Genomic DNA, 23,116 nt, shown 5'->3' with positions numbered 1-23,116 from the left:
GCTTATGAACTGGGGGAGCTCAAACATTCAGTCTGTCAGAATGGCCTTTTTGAAATGTATGCTTGAGGAGATTTTTGCAAAGTATAAAAACTTACAAACTTTAAAGTATTTTTATCAGTATTGTTACATGTTTTATTGGCAAGTTTTAAAACTTTTTCCCTGTTCCTTGGTTTCTAAGGAAACCACATTCTTTCTGAGCACTGTTCAGAAAAATAAATCCCTGGTGCAATTTGGAATTTAAGAAGTGAAATATTAAATGGGCAGAAAATTGAGACCCTGACCCTACTGAGCACAGGAGTATCTTACTCTTCAATTCTGAGGCTTCGCATCATGTTTTTTCAATTTCGTTTATTTTTGGCTGTACTGGGTCTTAGTTGTGGTGCATGGGATCTGTGCTGCGACACACGGAGGCTTTTAGTTGTGGCATGTAGGATCTAGTTCCCTGACCAGGGATCAAACCTGGACCCCCTGCACTGGGAGCACAAAATCTTAGTCACTGACCACTAGGGAAGTCCCTGCTTCAGATCTTATTGCATTGCTGAACTATCACAGAGAAAATATTATTCAATAGCTATTAATACCTTACATCCCATTGCAGAAAAGAGGACTTTGAGAGACTAGAAAGCAGGAAAGATCAGTTTGGAGGGAGGGAAGAGATCTGGCAAATTACAGGTTATGGGGTGCTAAGGGTGGGGAGCATTGTTGCCTAAGGCCTTCAGGCCCCTTGCGGAGCATGTGCGTAGCAGCCCAGTGGTAGAACACTAGCTCAGCACCCTTACTGAAGGTGAGCTGATGTAGGGGGTGAGGAGGGGCACAGTCAAGATAGGCTTTTCCTCCTGTACCGCTAATGACGCCTTGATTGGCACCAGCTGCACAGAGTGGCTGGCACCTAGTGGGCGCCCAGTACACGTAGAATGAGTGATGAATAAATGATCTAGTGAAGTGAAGTGAATTGCCTCCAGGTGAATGCACCCAAGTTTACCCTAACCCTAGCAGCAATACATCTCCTGTGATACATTCTTGTGTAGAGTTTTTGCATTGAAGCTCACTGGGAAGAAGAGTCTGGGAAAAAGGAAGAGTGGTGAGAACTTGATGTGAGTTGCTGAGATGGGATGTGAATGTCCTGGGATTCGGGTTTCCCCAAGGATGGATCGTTTAGACAGGGCAGTTGTCCAGCTGTACTTACTCCCCTCTTGTTTCTGTTTCTTTTCACTCTTTGAATTGCTTTTTTATTTTTCCAGAGCGTCTTTCTTCTTTTATCTAGATTGCTCAGTTTGCTTTGGAAATGAGACATTATCCAAGCTCAATATGGCTCAGACTGATTATAAGTAATGGGAGAGACTCATGCACAGGCCTTTTATAGCTGCAATTTTGTTTTATTAGTTCTTTAAAAAAGAACATTTCAGTGGCTCAGTTATTGAACATTAATTGCCTTGACTTGCGGAAAATGAATCATAGCTTCATGTGTTGGTGTATGTGTGTGTTACTGCTGGGGCCTGTCTTTTAAAGATATAAAAGTTTTTTGTGAAACTTTCGTGATTTTGGTATTTCAAATATATCTTTTTCATTTTATTTTTGGGAAATTTGTTTTTCTTTTATTAAAATAGTGCTAATAAATCCCTTGAAGCTAATTTCCAAAATGGCTTCATTATTTGAACAAAACACTTTTTCTTTGAGAATCCCATAGTCTAAGAATTTGAAGGCAGAGGTGTTAGTTGAATTGTTTCTGTTCAGGATTTTGCAGTTCTGTTACTTTGTGAAACCCAGAGCAGCATCAAATATCAGAGCTGAAAAGGACTCTGGAGGTTGTCCACCAGGGCCTTTTGACTTTTGGTGACCTAGGTCCCCTTTCGATAAATACCAAAAAAATGGTTAATGCAGTCTGAAACTCAAAGCAAATTAAAATGGAATAGTCTCTCCCCCAAACCAAATTAAAACAATACACTGGAGTGTCGTTCTTCTATCTTTTTGTAATTCAAAAGTGGCTTTGATGTTCTGATGCATCTGAGGGAATGATTGACTAGATTAACTCCCTTATTTCATAGATGGAAAGACTGAGGTCCAAAGGTTCCCAGAGTCTTCATCTTCTCAGCATCTTAAGAGCAGATCTGGGTCAAGAACCCGGACATCCTGTTGGCTGCTTGCTGTTTTGCCCACAAACACCGCATCCCACCACCCAGATCTTTAAGGCTACAGTCACATGTGAGGGGGGCCCCTCCCCAGTGTTGTCTCCCTGTCACTGATGATTCTGGAAGGTTATTCTGACTTAATGTCCCAGCGGGATGGAGCAAAGGCCAAGAGAGACTTCTCAGGCCTGCCTAGTCCACAGGTCCTAGTGTGTTTTTATTCACTTTCTTTCCTTCTAGACCATCTGTACCATCATGACATAGAAACACTTCCCTGGTATAACTTCTGGGGAATAAGGACACAACATTTAAATCTGAAAATAGATTCATTTTTGAAATAAAATTTTAGTCTTTCACCATATTGATACATCTTATTGATAGTTTTCCCTGAACAATTCAACATGTCTTTTTAAATGTATACTGATTTGGGGACTTCCCTGGTGGTCCAATGGCTAAGACTCTACAGTCCCCATGCAGGGGGCCCAGGTTTGATTCCTCATCAGGGAAGTAGGTCCCACATGCCACAAGATTGAAGATCCTGTGTGCTGCAACTGAGACCCTGTCAAAGAGATAAAGATTTTTTAAAATAAATAAAACATTAAAAAAATAAACTTATACTGATTTGTTCTTTGTCTTTTTCTTACAGAGTATCTGGTGGAGAGCTGTTTGACCGGATAGTGGAGAAAGGATTTTACACAGAGAAAGACGCTAGCACTCTGATCCGCCAGGTCTTGGATGCGGTCTACTATCTCCATAGAATGGGTATTGTCCACAGAGACCTCAAGGTGAGGCCATCACTTAGCAACATTCTCCAACTGCTTTCCAACCCACAATGCACTGTCAGGAGAGGATCGGCTCCAGAGGAGGGATGAGGTTACCTTGGTTTGGAATAGGGATGGAATGAATGGTGGGCTTTGCCTACTGTTAGTTGTCAGGGCCTTTGGGACCCAGAAGTGGCTTGAAAGATGATGGAGATCAATGGGGCTGGCCATTGTTTGAGACATTTAATAACCATTATGCACTTCCCTGGTGGCTCAAATGGTAAAAGCATCTGTCTACAATGCGGGAGACCCGGGTTCGATCCCTGGGTTGGGAAGATCCCCTGGAGAAGGAAATGGCAATCCACTCCAGGACTGTTGCCTGGAAAATCCCATGGACAGAGGAACCTGGTAGGCTACAGCCAGTGGGGTCACAAAGAGTCGGATGTGACTGAGCGACTTCACTTTCACTTTCATGCACCAAAAGGGCCATGGGAGAGGTAGGTGGTGTATTGGTTCAAGCTTGTCTAAAGGGTAATTTTGATCAAGACATAGAGGCCATGAAGACCCTTTGCACAGTGCAGTTCTTCAGTCTTTTCCCAATTCCAGCCCTGCTTCAGCATAACCCACTACATGGGGGGGTCGGGGGAAGAAGTGGCTGGTAGAGGAATGAGATGAGAGAGAAAGGAAATCGAAGATTATCAGGAAAGACAGATTAAATGACCTGCAAACACAGCCTTCTCCCTGTGTCCTGTCTGTTCCATTCTTATCTTTTCCCTACAATATTTAGGAATACTTGCCGTTTACTTTAGCATTGAAGGATCTGGGCCTCGGTCACCTTGGCTCACAGGTCCCAGTAGATGCCAAAGGATAGGTATCATAGTACCAAGAGTAAGGATCAAACATACCAATTTGAGGAACAGAAAAAATTGGTATAATTGATCCGAAACTATAAAGTGGCTTCATTCTACAGGAGGTCCAGGCCCAGCCCCCAGGGCTCACTGACTGGTCAAGATGGAAACCCTACCCATTACGCATATGCACCATCCTGTCAGAAACACAGGGATTATACTGTACTGAAGCCGTGCTGTTCACGACTATGGGCAATCTAAATCAATGTAAAGAATAAATCATAAACGTGTTAAAACAGAGTGTTAACATCTGCCCATTATCTGGTACTGGGTGTCAGGGTGTGAAATGGTATAGCTTTTTCTTTCATAGGGACCCACTGTAAAATTTTTTCTTCTTTTCTCCATGTTGATCTTTTCCCAGTGATTGGAGTAGTGGCTTCCAAGTGTTAGCCTACATCAGACTTGTCTGCGTTTTTGCAAGCTAAGTCCGACTCTGTGCGACCCCATGGACTGTAGCCCGCCAGGCTCCTCTGTCCAGGCTCCACTCCATGGAGTGGGTTGCCATGCCCTCCTCCAGGGGATCTTCCTGACCCAGGGATTGAACCTACATCTCTTATGTCTCCTGCATTGGCAGGCAGGTTCTTTACCACTAGCGAAGACTTATCTGCAGGGCTGAAAAGAAACAGATTTCTGGCCCTCCCCCAGAGGTTCTGACCCTGCAGGTCTGCAGCGGGCCTGGCAACTTGCATTTCTAAGGGGTTTACAGGTGATACTGATGTTGGCCTGGGAACCACACTTGGAGAACCACTGGATGAGGGTATTTGAGGACATTGATGGTGTTCTTACAGCCTTTGTAGGCTTTTTGATAGGTGAAATGGGCTGTAGGTAATCTTCAGGACCTTGGGGGTCCTTCAGAGGGCCAGGTGAGGGCTCGGTAAGGCCACATGGCACCTCCAAGCCAAGCAGCGGAGCCTTCTCTGCTCACTTGTGTTCTCACCAAATGCCAGTTCTGTGTTCTTGACCTTAGCAGGCAACTCTTCCTGAAACAAGTTAGCTTGGTGACCATGAAGATGTGATATGATGGGCAAGTTGTTTGTACTCACTGGAAATCCAGCCTAAGCAGATAGGCCATTTCCTAGATGGACAATGTCCATTTCCCCTTAGAAAGACAGACCGGCTGCATGGGAGATGGGGGTTTTTATACGCAGGTAGTGCGTTTGGAGAAGTACATATGTCTCCCAGCTGGTAGAGGTTTAAGATCACCAGGCTTATCACTGTGGCAAGAACATTACCATTTTAGGACAATTTTGTGGTCTCTTTACAGAGGCACAAAGAAGTTTTATGTATGTGGAGGAAGTTGGGGTTCAGAAATTAAACTTTCATAAACCTCTAAAATACTTAACTTTGTGATCTAGGCCAGGGAAATAGTTTTACGGTTGGGTTAATTTAAGATTAGGCGGCTTCCCTGGTGGCTCAGTGCTGAAGAATCTGCCTGCCAGTGCAGGAGACACAAATTCAATCCCCGATCCAGGAAGATCCCACATGCTGCGGAGCAGCTAAGCCCGTGCACCAGAACTGCTGAGCCTGAGTGCCGCAGCTGTTGAAGCCCTTGTGCCTTAGAGCTGCATGCTCTGCACGAAGAGAAGCCACCGCAATGAGAAGCCCACGCATTGCAACTAGAGGATAGTCCTCCTTGTAGCAACTGGAGAAAAGCCCGTGTAGCAACAACACAGCCAAAAATAAATAAATAAAATTATTTTTTAAAAGATTAGAGCACAACTTAGGATACTACTCAGCCCCCACACATGAACATACCTCTTTCTCCCTTCAGAAAGGCATTCCTGTGTCTTCTTGCCCCGGGAAGCTACTGAAGATCCTCAGTTGCCCTTTTTTCAAACCAAGAGAAGTGTCCTTGCTGCCTCCTCCTGTTGGGGAGGGGCTGCACTGTTGGCCTTTGGAGCTGGATCACTCTTTGTTGGGGGAGGTTGTCCCATGCACGGGAACATGTTTAGCAGCATCCCTGGTCCCTGCCCATGAGACGCCTGTACCACTCCTGAAGTTTAGACCACCAGAAATGTCTCTCGGCATTGCCAGGTGTTCCCTCGGGGGGTGAAAGATATCACTGGATTAGGAGTATGATTATATGTAACATGAACTCTACAGGAAATGTTGATTCAGATCTTTTAAACACTTACATGAACAAGGGTTTGAATTGACATCCCAAGTCATGTGTTGGCCACCAGTTGTCTTGCAAACATTCCATAAAATGCAGAAAAAATAGTCTTTTAGGTGAGTCCTGGGCCTTGTAGGACCACAGGCAGGATTGTAAAATCCCCTCTGTCCCCCCATCACCCACAGCCCTCCTTCTGCCAGACAGGGGCCTCCACCCACATTATCCCTGAGCCCATCTTCTCTCCCACTCTCTTCTCTGTTCCCCCTACTTCCCCCTCCATCCTGAAAAGTCTTGCTGTCTTTACTAAATCTCGAGACAAGTAAAAGTATTGACCTAACCTGAGGATGACCAGCTGATTGAATCCTCGTCAATAGTTGCCCTTCAGAAAAGCCATTTATTGATCCAAATGCATCTCCTGTAGGAATAAGGTGTAAGGAGAGATTCTGGGCTCTTCGACCATCTCCTGCCTGGGTGCAGCCTTGTCTGGGAGCATGAGATCCTTGACAGCTGTAGAAGCACTGTCAGGGATAGGAAGTTTCAAAATCAGAAACTTAAAAAAAAAAAAAATCTCTCTGCCCCTATGATTGGATTCTTAACTCTTCACCAAATGCTAATCCCTAAGCATTCAGAGAAGCCACGTGCACTGTTTGGTTAGATTGTTTCCCTCTGCTTTCTGAGCATTATTGTTTCCACTATTGATTGGTCCATTTTATTCTAGTTTAAAACTCACTGGAAACATCCACAAACATGCATTTGATTTTCTTCTAAACTCATGCTTTGTCCACAGGATTCATGTCCCTGTGGTTGATAAATGCTGTTCCTTTTTATCTTGTTATTTTGGGTGCAGGGTAGTATTTTGGGGGGATTCTGTTAAAGGAAAAATAAATTGGTTCTGACACATGTTCAAATGGTAAGGAATGTTTTATTCAAGACTCCTGCAAGAGGGACATCACATTAGGGGAGAGAGTTGGGCTCCACTTCAGGTTCAGCAAGGACACATGAGGATATATAACCGTTGAGCAGAGTGAAGGGTCATGGATGGAAAATTACTAAGAGATGGCAAGGGTAGAGGGGTTCTCGCTCAACAGCTCTTTAGGGCTGCATAAGCCCCTCTCCCATTTTTTGCCAGGAACAACCAAGTTCCCCAGTTTTCCAGAAGATGCCATGCAGAGGAGGTTTCATCGTCTCCCAGTTTGCCCCAGGGTTGTCACCCTTAAGCCCCTCCCATGTAGATACCACGAAGGTGCCACTGACGTGCAGATCTGGAGTGGAGACAAAGTTATAATCAAACCTTTGCTGCATGTGGGGAATTACTGCTTCCTGAACTCTGACATTTACAGTCGGGGAAGCACAGGAGGAGCCATCACTCCTGTTATACAGAAACACAAGCAGAGGCTTCGAGTTCTTGAGGACGCGTGGCTAGAAAGTTCTGGATCCTCCATGTCAATGCATTCCAGAATGACCTCCCTCTGCTTCCCAGGGAGCAGAGTGTGCAGGCGTCAGCTGGCTCAGGAAAGAGGGGTGTGCAATGCATGTGCAGAGCTGCACGACTCAGGAGGGTTCCGAGATCCAGGAGAGAGACCCTTAGGTCAGAGGCAGGCTGCTGATAAGGGTCAGAAAAAAAGAAACCACAGAACACCTGTAAAAGTAACATTCTTTCTGGGAACCTCCTTTCCCCTAACCCAGCAAATGAATTGACATGTCTGGAAGGCATCTGCTTTCTAGTTGCTTCAGTATATGCTTCAGTTTTTTTAATTAGAGAAAATACTAATAAGGGAAATGGACTCACATTTCTTGAAAATCCATAAATGCCCCAATACTAGGTAAGGCCCCCACATTGCTTTCATTAAACACTGCTTTTCTTAGGGTATTTACTGTGTCTAAAGCTCAAGTCTGTCCTCCATTGTCATTAAGTTTTGGTGAGTTGGTGAGGCTCCCACAATTAACCCAGCTATCAACATAGTTTGTACATTTTTTTTTCTACTTTTCTTTCTAGCCTGAGAACCTGTTGTACTACAGTCAAGATGAGGAGTCCAAAATCATGATCAGTGACTTTGGATTGTCCAAAATGGAAGGCAAAGGAGACGTGATGTCCACAGCGTGTGGGACCCCAGGCTATGTCGGTAAGGACTTTGCGTGTGTATTTTCCCATTTGTCAGCCTGATCGCTTGTCTTTAGCATTCAAACCTGGCACCTGCCTTTGTTTCCCTTGAGGGAGTAATAAAAAGATTGAGAGACACTGGAACAAGCTTCAAGGGATGTGGTTTCCCCTGAAACCCTCCCCTGAAATCCTGTTTGATTTGGGTGTGGGCCTGCGTGGAGGCCAGGAATTGATTTGGGTGAGTTCCCCGTTTCTAAGACCAGAAATACAGCACATGTATCTGTTTTCAAATATTTGCAGTGACACGTTGAGACAGCAGTAGGGTGCAGACACATGCGAAACGTTTAAATGCTGAGGTAGGCACAGGTAGAAAGAAAAGATTGATCAGAGGAGTCTGGTTCAAACCTTGACCAAGTCACTCTCTTGGGCTCTCTGCCAATCCTGACCTGTCCTGGAGAAGCCAAGAATTAAAAATTTTTCCTACAATCAGAACCCCAGATCCTTTGTCCCAAACACAGCAGAATGCAGAAAAGGTTGTGGCAGATCTGAGCACTCAAATACCGAGAATCCTCTTCCGTCTTCTGGGGGCCTGGAGAAAGGCCACTGGAGCTGTGGATGAAGTTAGACTTCATGTACAGGACTGTATTCATTCCTCCAGCAAATGTACACTCAGGTGCCTGCTGTGTGCTCGATGCTGTCCTAGGCACTGGGGTGAAGACCGTGAATATAGATCGGGCACCTGCCCTCATGGAGCTGACGTTTTAGTTGGGAGGGACAGACAGCAAAGAAACAGGTGAAGAGGCGTTTCAGACCTTGCATGCTATGAAGAAGATATAAACAGGGGTATGGGACAGAGTGACAAGTGTGAGGAAGAGTTGGAATGGCTAAGCGGACAGGAGGAGACCTGGGCATTGGCCTTCATAACGAGAAGCAGCCCCAGCCATGGGAAGGTTAGGAGACGGTGTTCCGAGTGGAGGCATCAGCTGGTGCTGCAGAGAGAGTACAAGCCAGGAAGGGCTAAGAGCCAGAGAAACAGAAATTGGTAAAGACTTTTGGGAACCAGAGACCAAAGCTGAATTCTCATCATACAAACCATGATGGCTTTTCCTAGTGATAACAGTAAACCTGCCCTTAAGGAGGAGAGGTGAAGTTATATGACCAGTGCCGTGTGACCTTCCCTTATATGAGGGGAGCAGGCCTCATTTAGAACGAGTGTGGGGCCCCGAGCATTGTGGGAAACTCCAAATGACCTTGGAGGCCCTTCAGGTGCTTGCATGATAATGGGCGTTAAGTCATCCCTGTTCATGTCACAACCTGTGCACTCGGAAAGGAACTTGGGGAGAAAAATACAGACTTGAGGGGAATAGAGAAAGAAAATGAGGGGAATAGAAAGAAGCGACAGATTTGGGAGAAGATCACAATGGTATAAATGTGGGAGGGGAGGAAAAGACGTGCTCAGCACCTCTTAGCTCTTGACTGTCCCTGGGTTTTGTCCCTGGGTTGTGCATTTGCATTGGACAGAGAAGGGAGAATGTTCTGATCCTCTTGGAGGAGGCAGCACATCTGATGGGGGTGCATGGGAGGGTAAGTTGTCCCTGCTCTAGGATAGAAAAGTGATAGTTTCAGGAAGAGCCTGGACCCCACCAGGAGAACTCAGAATGGTGGCTGTGGTGTGAGATGCGTGGGGAGACACACGTGTATGCCTGGGGGGGTGCCATGGGTGGAAATGTGGGTGTGTGTGATGTGTGAGTGTGCACGGTGTGTGTGTGATGTGTGTGTGTAGGATTTCTGCAGTTTAGTCCAAGTCACCAAGCAAGCAGCAAGTAACAACGGATGAGACAAGCTATTCTCATTTCTCTTAAAAGACAGGGAGGGGAAAGCCTGCTCCTGTGCTGCACCATAGGCACCAGCAGATGGACGCCTGTGAGGCCATGGGGTCCAGCCTCCTGGCCGGAATGGCCTTGCTGTGTCCCACTGCGGGTGCTGTAGCCGCCCAGCTCCCCTTCGGGACAGCGGGTTCAGATGTCCTGACACAGAATGTGCATATCTGCATATGGGTCACATCGTTCACATATTTGGCTCTGATGTTGGAAAGCTCTAGCACTTTCTAAATCGATTTCTGCTTTTTTGCATTTGGCAGAGCTGGTGGAACGGCCGTCTCTTTGGGTTTCTAAGTGGCTGCTATCCGAGCGGTCTGGTTCTGTTTAGACGTCAGATGCTGAAGGGGCTGGGAACTGGGACTGGCATTTGGATGTGGCCTCTGCTCTTATCATCCTACATGGTGGCAAGTGGAGCCATCAGGGAATTCTGTCATCAGACACAGGTTTGCTTTGAGTGAGGAGAGAGAGGAGGGCGACCGTGGGAATGGAGTATTTCTGCTTGTTCATATTTATTAAGCACCAAGACTGCTGAGAGACCTCTTAGAGCAAAGAAGGCGCAACATCGGGGAGCTTGTGTCTCTGTAGACATGCCTTGGGCAGTGAGCAGCTGAGCTCAGGCTGTTTCTCCTCCACAGTCTGTGTGGCACGCTCCTATTTGACCATCAAAGCCCAGCTTACATAACCCTCTTCTGATTGCTATCCCAACACCCATCGTCTCCTTTGTCATCTTAGTTCTTTTCCTTTTCTCATCATGGCCCTGATCACGTTGCATCTGGGCCCATCTTTATTCGTGTCTCGCCCGTGCTCCAGTAGAGCAGGGGCTGTGCTTTCTGATCTTTGCACAGACGCATGTTGAATAAACACCTAAGCTTATGAACATTAGTGATTTTTCTTCTCTGTTCCCCTGCCATTCATTCAGGGTGCACTTATTGAATTCCTGTTACATGTCATGCACAGTAGTGTGGTGTTAGGAATACAAATATGGGTTAGATAGACAGAGTCTCTGATCTCAAAATGTTCACAGTCTTGTGAGAGACAGCGGGCTAACAGGTGAATTGAATCACATTATGCATCATTCTAGGATTATTTATTTAGTGCCTACCTTCTGTTCTAGGCACTAGGGATGTATCCATAGAAAGAAAAAAGAAATATAAAAATCCTCAACCTCTTGGCACTTCTGTTTGAGATAGAGACAGACTATAGGCTAATAGATGTATTAATTAATATCTTAGATGGTTATGGGTGCTGTGCAGAAAAATAAAGCAGGAAAGAGAATAGGAAGTGTCTGTGTGTGTGTGTGTGTGTGTGTGTTTGTGTGTGTGTGTGTGTCTGAGCAGGAAAAAGAAGAGGAAGTGTCTCTGGTTATGTAGAGAGAGTGGAGATAATTCTCAACCTTAAAGAAAAAGTGTTCATCATCCATCACAAAGGCACTGGTCATCACTTTTATACCATCTAGTGACTTTGCTTTTTAAACGAATGGACAACAATGTACAGTTTTTACTATGTGGCCACTGGTTTAAAAGATGCTGACTTTGCTTTTTCATTCAGTTTTGTGGGAGAAAGGCACTTGTATGCAAGGTCAGTCCTGCTTTCTCAGAATGATGCTAAATGTGGCTAACAATGTAGGTACAGAACTGTGGTTAGTTGTATATTTGTGATTTTTATCACTCTGTTTGTTCGTGATAAACAGATGCTGTGGTAAACTGTGATAGACAGTTTATCCCTTGTGATAAACTCCAAGGGATCTTCCCAACCCAGGGATCGAACCTGGGTCTCCCACATGGCAGGCAGATTCTTTACCATCTGAGCCACCAGGGAAGTTCCTGTATCTCTGTTCAGTGACACTTTATTTAATATTATTATTGATTCACTAATGTTGAATTCAGGCCAACAGCACTGTAACTCCTGCCTAAATGAAGTTTATCGAATACACGCTTTCTCTCTAAGGCACACCCAGCCTTCTCGGGCTTGGGAGCCCTGGACAGCACCTTGGCCCTGACACGTGAGGGCTGTTTTTAATAGTGAAGTCAATGGAAGGCACAAAAATGAGGGAAAATGTGGCAGTAAGTGGGCCATGAAAACCATGCTGCTGACAGTGTGAGAGATGAAACAAGAGGACAGAGTGTTGCTGCGTGTGCCCTGGCTGGGAGCGAGTGCCGCGGGCAACTCCAGGTTCTGGCCACTCTGGGCAGGTCAACAGGTAAACACAAAAGCATCCCAAGTATTGATCTGGGGGCTGCAAATGGATTTTAGCAAGTAGGCAAATTCAGATACGGAATCTATAAGTAGTGAGGATGGATGTTAGTTGGGAACTGACAGCTTCTGATGTTTTATTTGTTCGTTTTGTGGGGGGTTGGTTGTGCTGTACCTCTTGTGGGATCTTAATTCCCCGGCCAGGGATTGAACCAGCACCCCCTGCAGTGAAAGCTTGGGAGTCCTAACCACTAGATCACCAGGGAAGTTCCCTCTGATGCATTTTAAAGCTGTGAACCTGAATGGAATCTGCAAGGGGCAGGTGTGGAGGGGCAGGGAGCGGTGAGCAGGCGTAGAAGGAGGAGGGAATGGTCCCCGGGTTGAGTCCTGGGGACTTGGAGGGACAGAGAAGGGACAGAGGTGAAGTGGGAAGAGAAGCGAGGGAGTGTCCAGGAAGGACGAAGTGCCCTGTATCAGTGGTGGCTGTTGATTCAGGTAACATGAAGATTGAGGAGTGGGGACCACTGTTTGGGGGAGCTTGAATGATGGCTTAATTGAATAATCAGGTATTTCTGTGGGAACCTGGTAGTCAGAGTAATGCTGGAGAGAAGAGAGCTGTCAACCCTGGGAATGGACACTGCCCTGTCCACCTGTCCCCCTCCACCCAGTAGTCTGATGGGGACACTGTTTGGGACCTTGGACACAGAGGCCGTAACCATGGCCTCCTTTTTGCCCCAGCCATTTTTTATTTGAACAGGGCAGGGCCAATGGGCATTTCCGGGAGAGAAGGAAGAGAGGACCGTTCTCCTGCTGCCCATCCTGGGGGTCCTGAACGCCTCCAGGCCTGAGCCAGGAGCAGAGGCCGGCTGTCGGCTTTAGTGCGGAATCCTTCCCAGTCGTGCTGGTTTCAGTCGGCAGGTGCAGTTGTTCTGTTGTTGTGTCAGTTATCACCTAAATGAATCTGCAACTGAATAGTTTTACCAATGTCATTACTTCAATTTAAATGAGTTCTCTAATAATGAAGTAATATTGGGAAAATGGCTGTTTAGCTCACGTATCCCAATACACATGGTACCTTGGGAGAAAGCAAAAGAATCTGAGCCCTTTGAACTTCACCCTTGACCCTTAGCAGTTGCGAAGGGTCCTTGTTGTTGTTCAGTCACTAAGTCGAGTCTGACCCTTTGCAACCCCATGGACCCTGCCAGGCTCCTCTGTCCATGGGATTTTCCAGGCAAGAATAGTGGAGTGGGTAGCCCTTTCCTCCTCCAGAGGATCTTCCAGACCCAGAGATGGAACCCGAGTCTCCTGCACTGGCAGGCAGATTCTTTACCGCTGAGTTACCAGGGAAGCCAAGAGGTCCTTTACACAGCCTGTATAAGGAGCCTGGGCCTGGGCTGGGTGTCAGGTCACTGGTGACAGGATTGCGGGCATCTCCATATTGGTGTTCTGGTGTATTGCGTTCCTACTGCAGGCAGCCCCTAGGGCTCTGTAGACACCTGGGGCTGCTCCAGTACATGATGGCCAGTGGGCAACATGGACCCATATAAGGGATCATGTTTGCAGTATCTAGTAACTGACATTTCAGAAGCAACCTCATAGTATGGGTGAGAGGGGGCTGGGCGAGGGCTAGAACCACAAGGGAGGAGACTTATAGAGGAGGCAGGATTTGAAGGCAGGGTAGAAGCTGGGCCAAGATGAAGGGAGTGATGGATGCAGGCAAGCAGGAGAACAAAGGTCCAGGGTTGTGAATGACTTCAGGTACACGGTCTGGGGGATGAGCAGACTGACTTGGCTTGGAGGGCGGACCTGCATTAACAAGTCCTTGGAGAGAATTTAGGAGAAACATCAGGCTGTCTGGTGGCAATCAGCTCCTCGGGTAACAAGGTGACCGTCAGTATGGTGCTGACCTGGAGTTGGAATCCATTTAATTGAGCCAAATGTAACAATCCCCTTGGCACTGCCAGTAAGACATAAAATCAGAGCTGAAAAGTTTGTAACATTACTTATGTGACTTGCTCTGCTGCATTAATTAAAATACCAACGAGCTCTCCTGAATCACTAAACAGAAACAATAAGTCACGGAAAGCGTTCATATCAGTCGAGTAATTGATAAGAGACTAGAGATGACAAATATACCTCTGTTTAGTAGGGAAAAGCCTATGTTTGACTTCTAGATAATTGCTATTTGCACACTGGTGTGATTTCTCAGATTCTATGGGGAAAATTCTACTGGAAAATTAAGTTCTTTTAAAAAAACTTTGAACCTTTGTCTCTGAATTAAGTGACGAAGTGCCTCACCAGAGGGCCAACCTGTGCTCTTACTGATTCTTCCAGAGAACAATCTTTCTTTTTCAGAGATTGCAAGCTTCATTTTCAAAAGGGCAAAAAGGCAGGGGTGGTGCTCGGTGGCGCTCTCTGATGTTTGCCTTTGAGCTCCATGAGACTTTCTTTTTCCATTGAGCTGTTTGAGTGATGATCCCTCACTTTGCAGTCTTCCATTTGGAATACATACCAGGAACCACTTTTTCATTATTGGATGTTCCTCAGAAATAAGGAGAGAAGCCTTTCTGTCTGAGCTGTCATTGTGTTTATAAGCAGAACTGTATCTTGGTCCTTTAGAAGGTGCCTTACTGTGACATTACTTAAACTGTGAAGAAGGAGGCATTCCAGTCTCTTCTCATAATTTCGTTGCCTGCAGAGACATTGCTAAAGACTTTGGTCTATCCCTGGCTTAACATGTCTGAAATCGTTTAGACAAGTTTCGCGTGTTCCCCTCTAAATGGAAATGGAGAACAGTTGATCAGCATTCTTGGCATATTTTTTCACTGTTAGAGAAATTTTTTTTAATTCATGAGATCATTGCATTGTGAAAACTTGATAAGGAGCTTGGGGTTTGGATGAAATCTTGGAAACTGGGGATTCCAGGAACCAGGGTTTCATGTTGGGATGAAAACCTGCTCTCAAAGCTGCCCAGCCTGTAGCTGGTGGCCATCACAACAGGGGGTCTTGAATGTGAGATTCTATCTCTGCCACTGGTTACTTGTAAGGAAGACCTGCTGCTGCTAAGTCACTTAAGTCGTGTCTGACTCTGTGTGACCCCAGAGACAGCAGCCTACCAGGCTCCCCCGTCCCTGGGATTCTCCAGGCAAGAACACTGGAGTGGGTTGCCATTTCCTTCTCCAATGCATGGGAGTGAAAAGTGAAAGTGAAGTTGCTCAGTCGTGTGTGACTCTTAGCGACCCCATGGACTGCAGCCCACCAGGCTCCCCCGTCCCTGGGATTCTCCAGGCAAGAACACTGGAGTGGGTTGCCATTTCCTTCTCCAATGCATGGGAGTGAAAAGTGAAAGTGAAGTTGCTCAGTCGTGTGTGACTCTTAGCGACCCCATGGACTGCAGCCCACCAGGCTCCCCCGTCCCTGGGATTCTCCAGGCAAGAACACTGGAGTGGGTTGCCATTTCCTTCTCCAATGCATGGGAGTGAAAAGTGAAAGTGAAGTTGCTCAGTCGTGTGTGACTCTTAGCGACCCCATGGACTGCAGCCCACCAGGCTCCTCCGTCCATGGGATTTTCCAGGCAAGGGTACTGGAGTGGGGTGCCATTGCCTTCTCCAAGGAAGGCCTGAGCCATCCCTTGGGTTCTCAGTTTCTTGTTTGTAAAATAAACCTGCTGAACTGATTATCAAATCAGGTCCCACTGCTCTCCACTTACAAAAATGATACTCATGTTGATAGAAAGGAAAGGTACCTCTAATCAGAACACCAGCAATCTGGGGAGATGGTGGACTCAGGGTCCCCACAAAACCACCTCCCAAGATCCTGCTCTGCCATGAAAGCTTTTAAGGGAAACAGGGAAGTCATCTTGTGAATCACTGAGGCAGGGGCCAGTCATCGCCCTCCCCCACTGCATACACACTTGGGTGCCGGCTGGTCCACTCCTCCTGGTCTTTCTTCAGATGTTATCTTGTTCACGCAGTTTGTTGGCAAGATTGCTGAAGAGAAGTTAGGGAAGAGATCTGGTCCTCTGTCAGTTCCTTAGTCTTCGTTTCTGCTCTTTGATCTGTGAAAGAACCAGCAAGGTAGGCAAAGGATTATGTGAACAAAAGATTAGTAAGGTGTGCCAGGGCCGGAGATGAATACAGCATGGGGGCGCCTGGTTTAAGGTTAGTGGTGAGGCGAGACAGAAGGGCCACCTGCAGAGAACTCTTTCCTACTAGGAGCTTTTTCCTGTCAAAAGATGCTCATAGTTTGACCTCTGTGACTTTTTTTCTGGTTCTACCATCCTGTTATTTCTACAGACATCTGACTTAGTATCCTTTAAGTGTATAAATATGTGTGTGTCAAGGAAATTTGACCGTCTTTTCTTCCCCCATCTTCATTCAGAACACACAAGAAAAAAAACTCAATTAAGTTGATGTCATCCATCTCTTAAGCAAGCTGGGCCACTTGGTTCCTTTTATCTTCCCTCATGGATCCTCTGTTCCTGAGGCTTTCATCTTCACTCTTCTGTGTGGTCATTCTCTCCCAGAGAGAGTAAAGAGAGAGTAAAGCTGGGGCTTTACTTGTTGTTCACTTAAATTTTAGCACACGTCTCTGAGCGTTGCATCATTGTTCTCACCCTCTCAGACCCTTAGCGTTGAAACAGGATTTTCTGTAACTGATAAATTGTCACACAGATGACTGAGTGGAAGGTCCAGATAAGAACTTCCTCTTTCCTTCTCTCTCAGCAGCTGCTCAGTGACAACCAATAGCAACTGTTTCATTACACTGGGCGCTGCACCCAGACTCCACTTGTCAGAGAGAACAGCCCCCGCCCGCACGTGGGGAGAGTTTTAGGGCAAGACTTTCAGCCCTTGACAGTGAATATGGGTGAGGGCAAAAGGTCATGAGCAGAACACAAGCAAAGGGAAGGCAGCCCTGCCCTGGAAGAGTCCCCGCCCCCACTAAATCCCTCTTAAAACTGTCTGTGAAGCAGTCTCCATCCTTCTGGAATTCCTTCACAGCTCCTCTCTCAACACTTGAATCCTGGATGGAATTTCATGGTTTCTGAACTGATACCATTTTTGCGGTGATAGAGTGGAAAGAAGCTCTGCCACGTTTTGGAATTTACTCTTTTTTTTTTTTCCTTTGAATGATTATAGACCAAAACATTGAAATGAGTGTAACAGTCTTCTTCGTGTTGAAGTGTAGCTCATCAGATTTCAGAAACGAGGAGGGCTTCAGTGCAAAGGAGCCATCTGGCTGTGGTCACAAACCCCTTAGGGCAGAGGCAGAATCTTGGGGCCACCTGCAGGGAACACGTTACGGGGTTATCCATGCCACACTGCTCTGAAATGCCTTACTCAGAACGTTTTTCTTCCTCTGTTGCGCTGAGTTCCAGGTCTCTCCCACGTTTGAAAACACCAGATACCAGCCACCCTCCCTGTTTTCCACTCCCTTCTCGTTCCTTCCCTGACTCCCACCAGCCACATTTTGGCTTCGGGAGCATTTGAATAGTAACCCAGCTCCAGTCAGACTGGTAATGGGAAACCAGGATGGCGCTTTAATGGAGACTCTTCATGCCTGTGGTAAAATTCAAGAAGCGACTAGGAAAATCCAAGTGAGCCGCTCCTCTGTGATGCATTTTTAGTGAATTACGACTCGAAAAGAGGATGAGAGCAAGCTAAGGAACCTATAACCAGCACAATGAGAACAAGCTGTCCCGAGAACCTTCTGCTCCTCCTGACTTGTGCAACTTCGGGCTGAAGACAAACCACCAGCAAGGAAGGATTCTGTATTTCAGCTGTGTTTTTGTTTGCCAACAATCCAGATTGCAATACTCTAAATCTAGGTGAAGCGACATTATGCTCACAGTAAAGCCCCTCACTGAGGGTTTTTTTTTTTCTTTTTGAATACCCCTCCTGCTGAAAATTCTACTGGCAGGAAGCAGATCTGAGTAAACTTGTTCAGTACCGCCGCCTCTTTGTAATGCAGCTCTCTCCGAGGCTGGATTCTCCTCTGATATATACGCCTGAATCTTATTTTCCTTGATCTTTAGGATTTTATTTACTGGCTCTGAACAGGCCACTACTGGGAAGAAATGTCCTCTTTCTCTCCCACTGTGTTTTTATTTACAATGTGTTAGTTTCAGGTGTGCAGCAAAGTGGTTCAGTTATACACATCTATGTATGCGTGCATGCTAAGTCGATTCAGTAGTGCCTGACTCTGCGACCCCAAGGACTGTAGCCCTCCAGGCTCCTCTGTCCATGGGATTCTTCAAGAAGAATACTGGAATGGGTTGCCATTTCCTTCTCCAGGGGATCTTCCCGACCCAGGGATCTAACCCGCGTCTTTTGTGTCTCCTGCACTGGCAGGCAGGTTCTTTACCACTAGCGCCACCTGGGAAAGCCCCTATGTATCTGCCGGTGCTGCTGCTGCTTCACTGTGTCGCTTCAGTCATTTCCGTCTCTGTGGGACCCTATGGACTGCAGCCCGTCAGGCTCCTCTATCCATGGGATTCTCCAGGCAAGAGTAGTAGAGTAGGTTGTCACACCCTCCTCCAGGAGATCTTCCTGACCCAGGGATCGAACCTGGGTCTCCTGCACTGCAGGCAAATTCTGTACTGCTGTATTACCAGGGAAGCCCATCTATATCTATGTATTAATATCTATTCTTATTCAGATTCTTTCCCCTTATAGGTTATTAGAAGATATTGAGCTGAGTTCCCTGTGCTATACAGTAGGTCTTTGTTGGTTGCCTGTTTTATATATAGTGGTTTGTATCTCCCACTGTTTCAGTGAAGTCCTTCTTGCCACCTCGATGACACACAAATGTCACTAACCCTTTGGAAGTATATTGCAGTTTGGTTTAAGCTCTATCCATTTATCCACCAGCAGAGTTGCTGTGACCCTTCTCACCACCTGTGGAGATTCCTCAGGGACAGGGAGACTTGGTTCAAGTGTCCTGGGACACACATCCATAACATACAGTTGACCATCTGGATCCACAGATTCCAAATTCTCAGATTCAACCAAATGCAGATCGAAAATATTTTTTTTTAATTTAAATTTATGTATTTTAATTGGAAGCTAATTACTTTACAATATTGTATTGGTTCTGCCACACATCAACATGAATCCGCCACGGGTGTACACGTGTTCCCCATCCTGAACCCCGCTCCCACCTCCCTCCCTGTACCATCCCTGCGGGTCATCCCAGTGCACCAGCCCCAAGCATCCTGTATCGAACCTGGACTGGCGATTTGTTTCTTTTATGATATTATACATGTTTCAATGCCATTCCCCCAAATCGTCCCACTCTCACCCTCTCCCACAGAGTCTAAAAGGCTGTTCTATACATCTGTGTCTCTTTTGCTGTCTTGCATACAGGGTTATCGTTACCATCTTTCTAGATTCCTTATATATGCATTAGTATACTGTATTGGTGTTTTTCTTTCTGGCTTACTTCACTCTGTATAATAGGCTCCAGTTTCATCCACCTCATGAGAACTGATTCAAATGTATTCTTTTTAATGGCTGAGTAATACTCCATTGTGTATATGTACCACAGCTTTCTTATCCATTCGTTAATATTTTTTAATTGCGAAAAAGCTCCAAAAAACCAAAACTTGAATTTGCTGCTTATCAGCAATGATTTATATGGCCTTAACATTGTATAAGGTTTTACAGGTCATCTAGAGATGATTTGAAGTTTGCAGGAGGATGTTGTAAATAATATGCAAATACTGTGCCATTTAATGTATGGGACTTCAGCAAGGTCAGCCACAGGGAGCAACAGATGAACCTTAGACTAAGCCATAGACTGGCAGGTTGCCCGTCTGCCTGCCTGTCTGTCTGCTGATGTCATAGGCTACGTAGTAGGTTGGATGTTTCAAGTTCATTTTCAAAAAACAGAAGCTCATTCAAAGACAGGTAGAGGTGTCCCTGCTCTGAGGGTCCCATCAGCTCTATCTCAGAAGTGGCGCAGGTGGCAGCCGTGTAACACATTCCAGAGAATTAAGCAGTGCACCCCAGTGTTCATAGCAGCCCCATTTACAATAACAAGACGGGGGGCAACCTCAATGTCCATCCACAGGTGAATAAATAAAGAAGACGTGGTGTGTGTATACATATGTATATACACACACACAGTGCAATACTACTCAGCCATAAAAAGAATGAAATACTGCCATTTGCAACAGCATGATTGGATGGACTAGAGCTTATCATACTAAGTAAAGTAAATCAGACAAAGGTAAATACCACCATATGATATCACCTAAGTGTGGAATCTAAAATGTGGCACAAATGAAGTTACTTACGAAACAGACTCACTGATGTCGAAAACAAACTTATGGTTACCAAGGAGGAAGCTGTGGGGGAGGGATTAATTATCAGTTTGGGATTATCAGATCCAAGCTACTATATATAAAATAGATATACAACAAGGTCCTACTGTATAGCACAGGGGACTGTATTCAATGTCCTGTAAGAAACCATAATAGAAAAGAATATTAAAAATAATATATGTGTGTGTATATATATACACACACATATATATATATTTAACTGAATCATTTTGCCATATACCAGAAACGAATACAACATTATAAATCAACTATATTTCAATAAAGGAAAACTTACGGGAAAAAATTAGGATATGGGCATTTTTATAACCAGTCTTCCAGAACAATTTTCAACCTTCTTTAAAAAAGAATTATAACTGAGGCCTGTGAAAGCAAGAACTGGTTAGAACTGGGCTTTGTACCCTTGTCACTGCTTAAAGGATGAGGAGAGCTCAGGGCGATGGAGATAGAAACCTTGATGACCCCTGGCCTGGAGGTAGGGGAGGTAGGGGCCGGGGGAGAAAATGTGGGAGGAGCTCAGTCTGTCCTTCCCTCAGTAGACGCAGAGCCATGAAGGTGCCACACACAGCCAGAGTCCCTGGCCAGCGCATGGATCTCGGATACCAGGACAAATGGTCCTCATGCTCACAGCACTGCCAGTCAGCCACGATGACAGGCTGCTCCTGTTAATGGGTCAGGGCTGGTGTCTGGACCAAGAGGGGATGATGTAAATGTGCTGGTGATGAAGTGACCACAGGGATCCATAACTAGATGAACAAAGGGACCACCTGGCTCCTGCCAGCTCTAAGACTCAAGCTCTCCCGACGGGCCCTTCCAGTCTCCTGTGAGCCTGGCTCAGTCCTGACTTTCGAGGGTTTTCATCAAAAGGGTGGAAATCTTCCTTTATGAATCATTTCCATTATGTTAAGCTAGAATCAAAGGAAAGTACTACATGATATCAGGAATCTATCCAGCCTTACTTCTAGAAAGTGATAAAGCCTACATTCCTTTTGCTCCCTTGATCTTACCAACTTCTCTTCCTTACATAATAACTACTAATTATACCCATAAGGTACGTGCTGTTTATTTCCTGTAAGCCTCATAACAGTCCTCAAAGTTGGCCTCTACTGATTTTCCCATTTTACAGATGAGCAAAATGGAGGCTGAGAAAGATTAAGGGACTTACCCATATCCACACATGCTGTAAATGGTAGAGCCTAGGTTTCTTTCACTGAAAAGCCAATGTACCCAGCTATTTAAAACTTCTTATCTCCAGACAACTAAAGTCATTTTTTGTTACAAGAACCTAAATCCTGGCAACCATTCCACATCCTTCAGACCTCTCCTACTCTGATCTCTACACCTATTACTTTTTTCTTGAGTACAACGTGAAGGCCTATTCTTACAGCACCACTGGCCATAGCAATTTCTTTCCCCGGTTGTATCTTTCACTATCTATTTTCACCTTATTTTTCATTTGACTATTGGAGGTAATTTATTTTTTTCCTTGAATATTTTTAAGGCTTCCCTGGTGGCTCAGAAAATAAAGGATCAGCCTGCAATGCAGGAGGCCTGGGTTCAATCCCTGGTCAGGAAGATTCCCCTGGAGAAGGGAAATGGCAACCCACTCCAGTATTCTTGCCTGGAGAATCCCATGGACAGAAGAGTCTGGCAGGCTGCAGTCCATGGGGTCACAAAAGAGTCAGACAGGACTGAGCAACTAACACTTTCACTTTAGAGTAAGTTCAGTATCTTCAGAGCTGGATTTCAAATGAGTTAAATTAAAAAATCAAGACCACCTCTCAAACCTGCCATGATCTTGTCTGAGTACAATCATCGTCCTTAGGAAGGTGGCTGAGGCTTGTGTGTACCCTCAGTGACGCAGAGAACAGGTGTGCCCTGGGGGCAGGGGCCAGCTACGCTGTGGCCACCTATAGAGCCAGTGCCTGGAGTGGGACGCAACCTGTCAAGCGATTGAATAAGGAGAAGCCCCCCCACTGTGGTTCTGGACCACTGGCTCTTCTTTTCCATTATTGAGGGCTGCTCCTGCCACCTTGGGCCACCCCTCCTGCCAGTGCCTCTCTTCTCCCCAAGAAGTGACATCTTTGACCTATGGAGAGGAGTGGTCCTCAGACACCCATGGAGGAAACAAATCACCTTGAACATGGACGTGGCAACACGGTGAGTTCTCAGTCTCCCCTCTCTCTGCAGCACATCCTTGGATGCAGGAAAAGGGAAAATTCCTCCTCTGTTTTATTAGAGCCTGAGGATTGATGACTGTGGCCCCCGCCCCTACAAGCCACTGTCCGCGTTTCCAATTCCACTTGGTTAGGCCTTTTTCTCTCTCTCTGATTCAGTAAGGAAAATGGGCAACTTAATTGTTTTAAAAACAACATGAAAGGTTTCTGGAATTTTTTTTTTTTTTTAATCTCTGGAGTCCTTCCCTTTACCAGAAATCCTTGCTCTAAATCAATATAGAACAGCTCTGTTTATAGGAGACGTTTCCCACCAAGTGGAATTTTCCACAGTGGGTTGGTAGTGAGTCTCATAACAGTAAATTTAATTATTGTCATTTTGGAACCTACTGTTTCACTGGAGAGCGTGGGGTAAGCCTGGGGCTCAGAAGGCGGAACATCTGTCCACAGATCCTTCCAGGAGCTCGTGGGAGGCTTTGCCGAGGCTGGAGATGACTTCTACTTACTGGTGTAAATTCA

At 45.8% G+C, this 23,116-nt stretch overlaps 1 protein-coding gene across 4 annotated transcripts in view; it reads left to right on the top strand.

The window, feature by feature from the left end:
* Positions 1–23,116, top strand: part of CAMK1D (calcium/calmodulin dependent protein kinase ID) — a 392,897-nt gene that overhangs the window by 326,012 nt on the left and 43,769 nt on the right. For 3 of the 4 annotated variants that reach the window (XM_025264475.3, XM_025264476.3, XM_025264474.3), the window contains 2 exons: positions 2,773–2,911; positions 7,905–8,031. In XM_025264475.3, coding sequence (XP_025120260.1) covers positions 2,773–2,911; positions 7,905–8,031 — 266 coding nt within the window. Of the gene's footprint in view, positions 1–368; positions 428–2,772; positions 2,912–7,904; positions 8,032–23,116 lie in introns of those variants that run through there. The other variant, XM_044928232.2, reaches the window with a different exon arrangement.

The sequence above is a fragment of the Bubalus bubalis genome, chromosome 14, assembly GCF_019923935.1.
Source record: "Bubalus bubalis isolate 160015118507 breed Murrah chromosome 14, NDDB_SH_1, whole genome shotgun sequence".
Taxonomy (NCBI): Eukaryota; Metazoa; Chordata; class Mammalia; order Artiodactyla; family Bovidae; genus Bubalus; species Bubalus bubalis.
The sequence above is the reverse complement of the archived record's forward strand: the minus strand, read 5'-3'. Positions and strand labels throughout refer to the sequence as shown.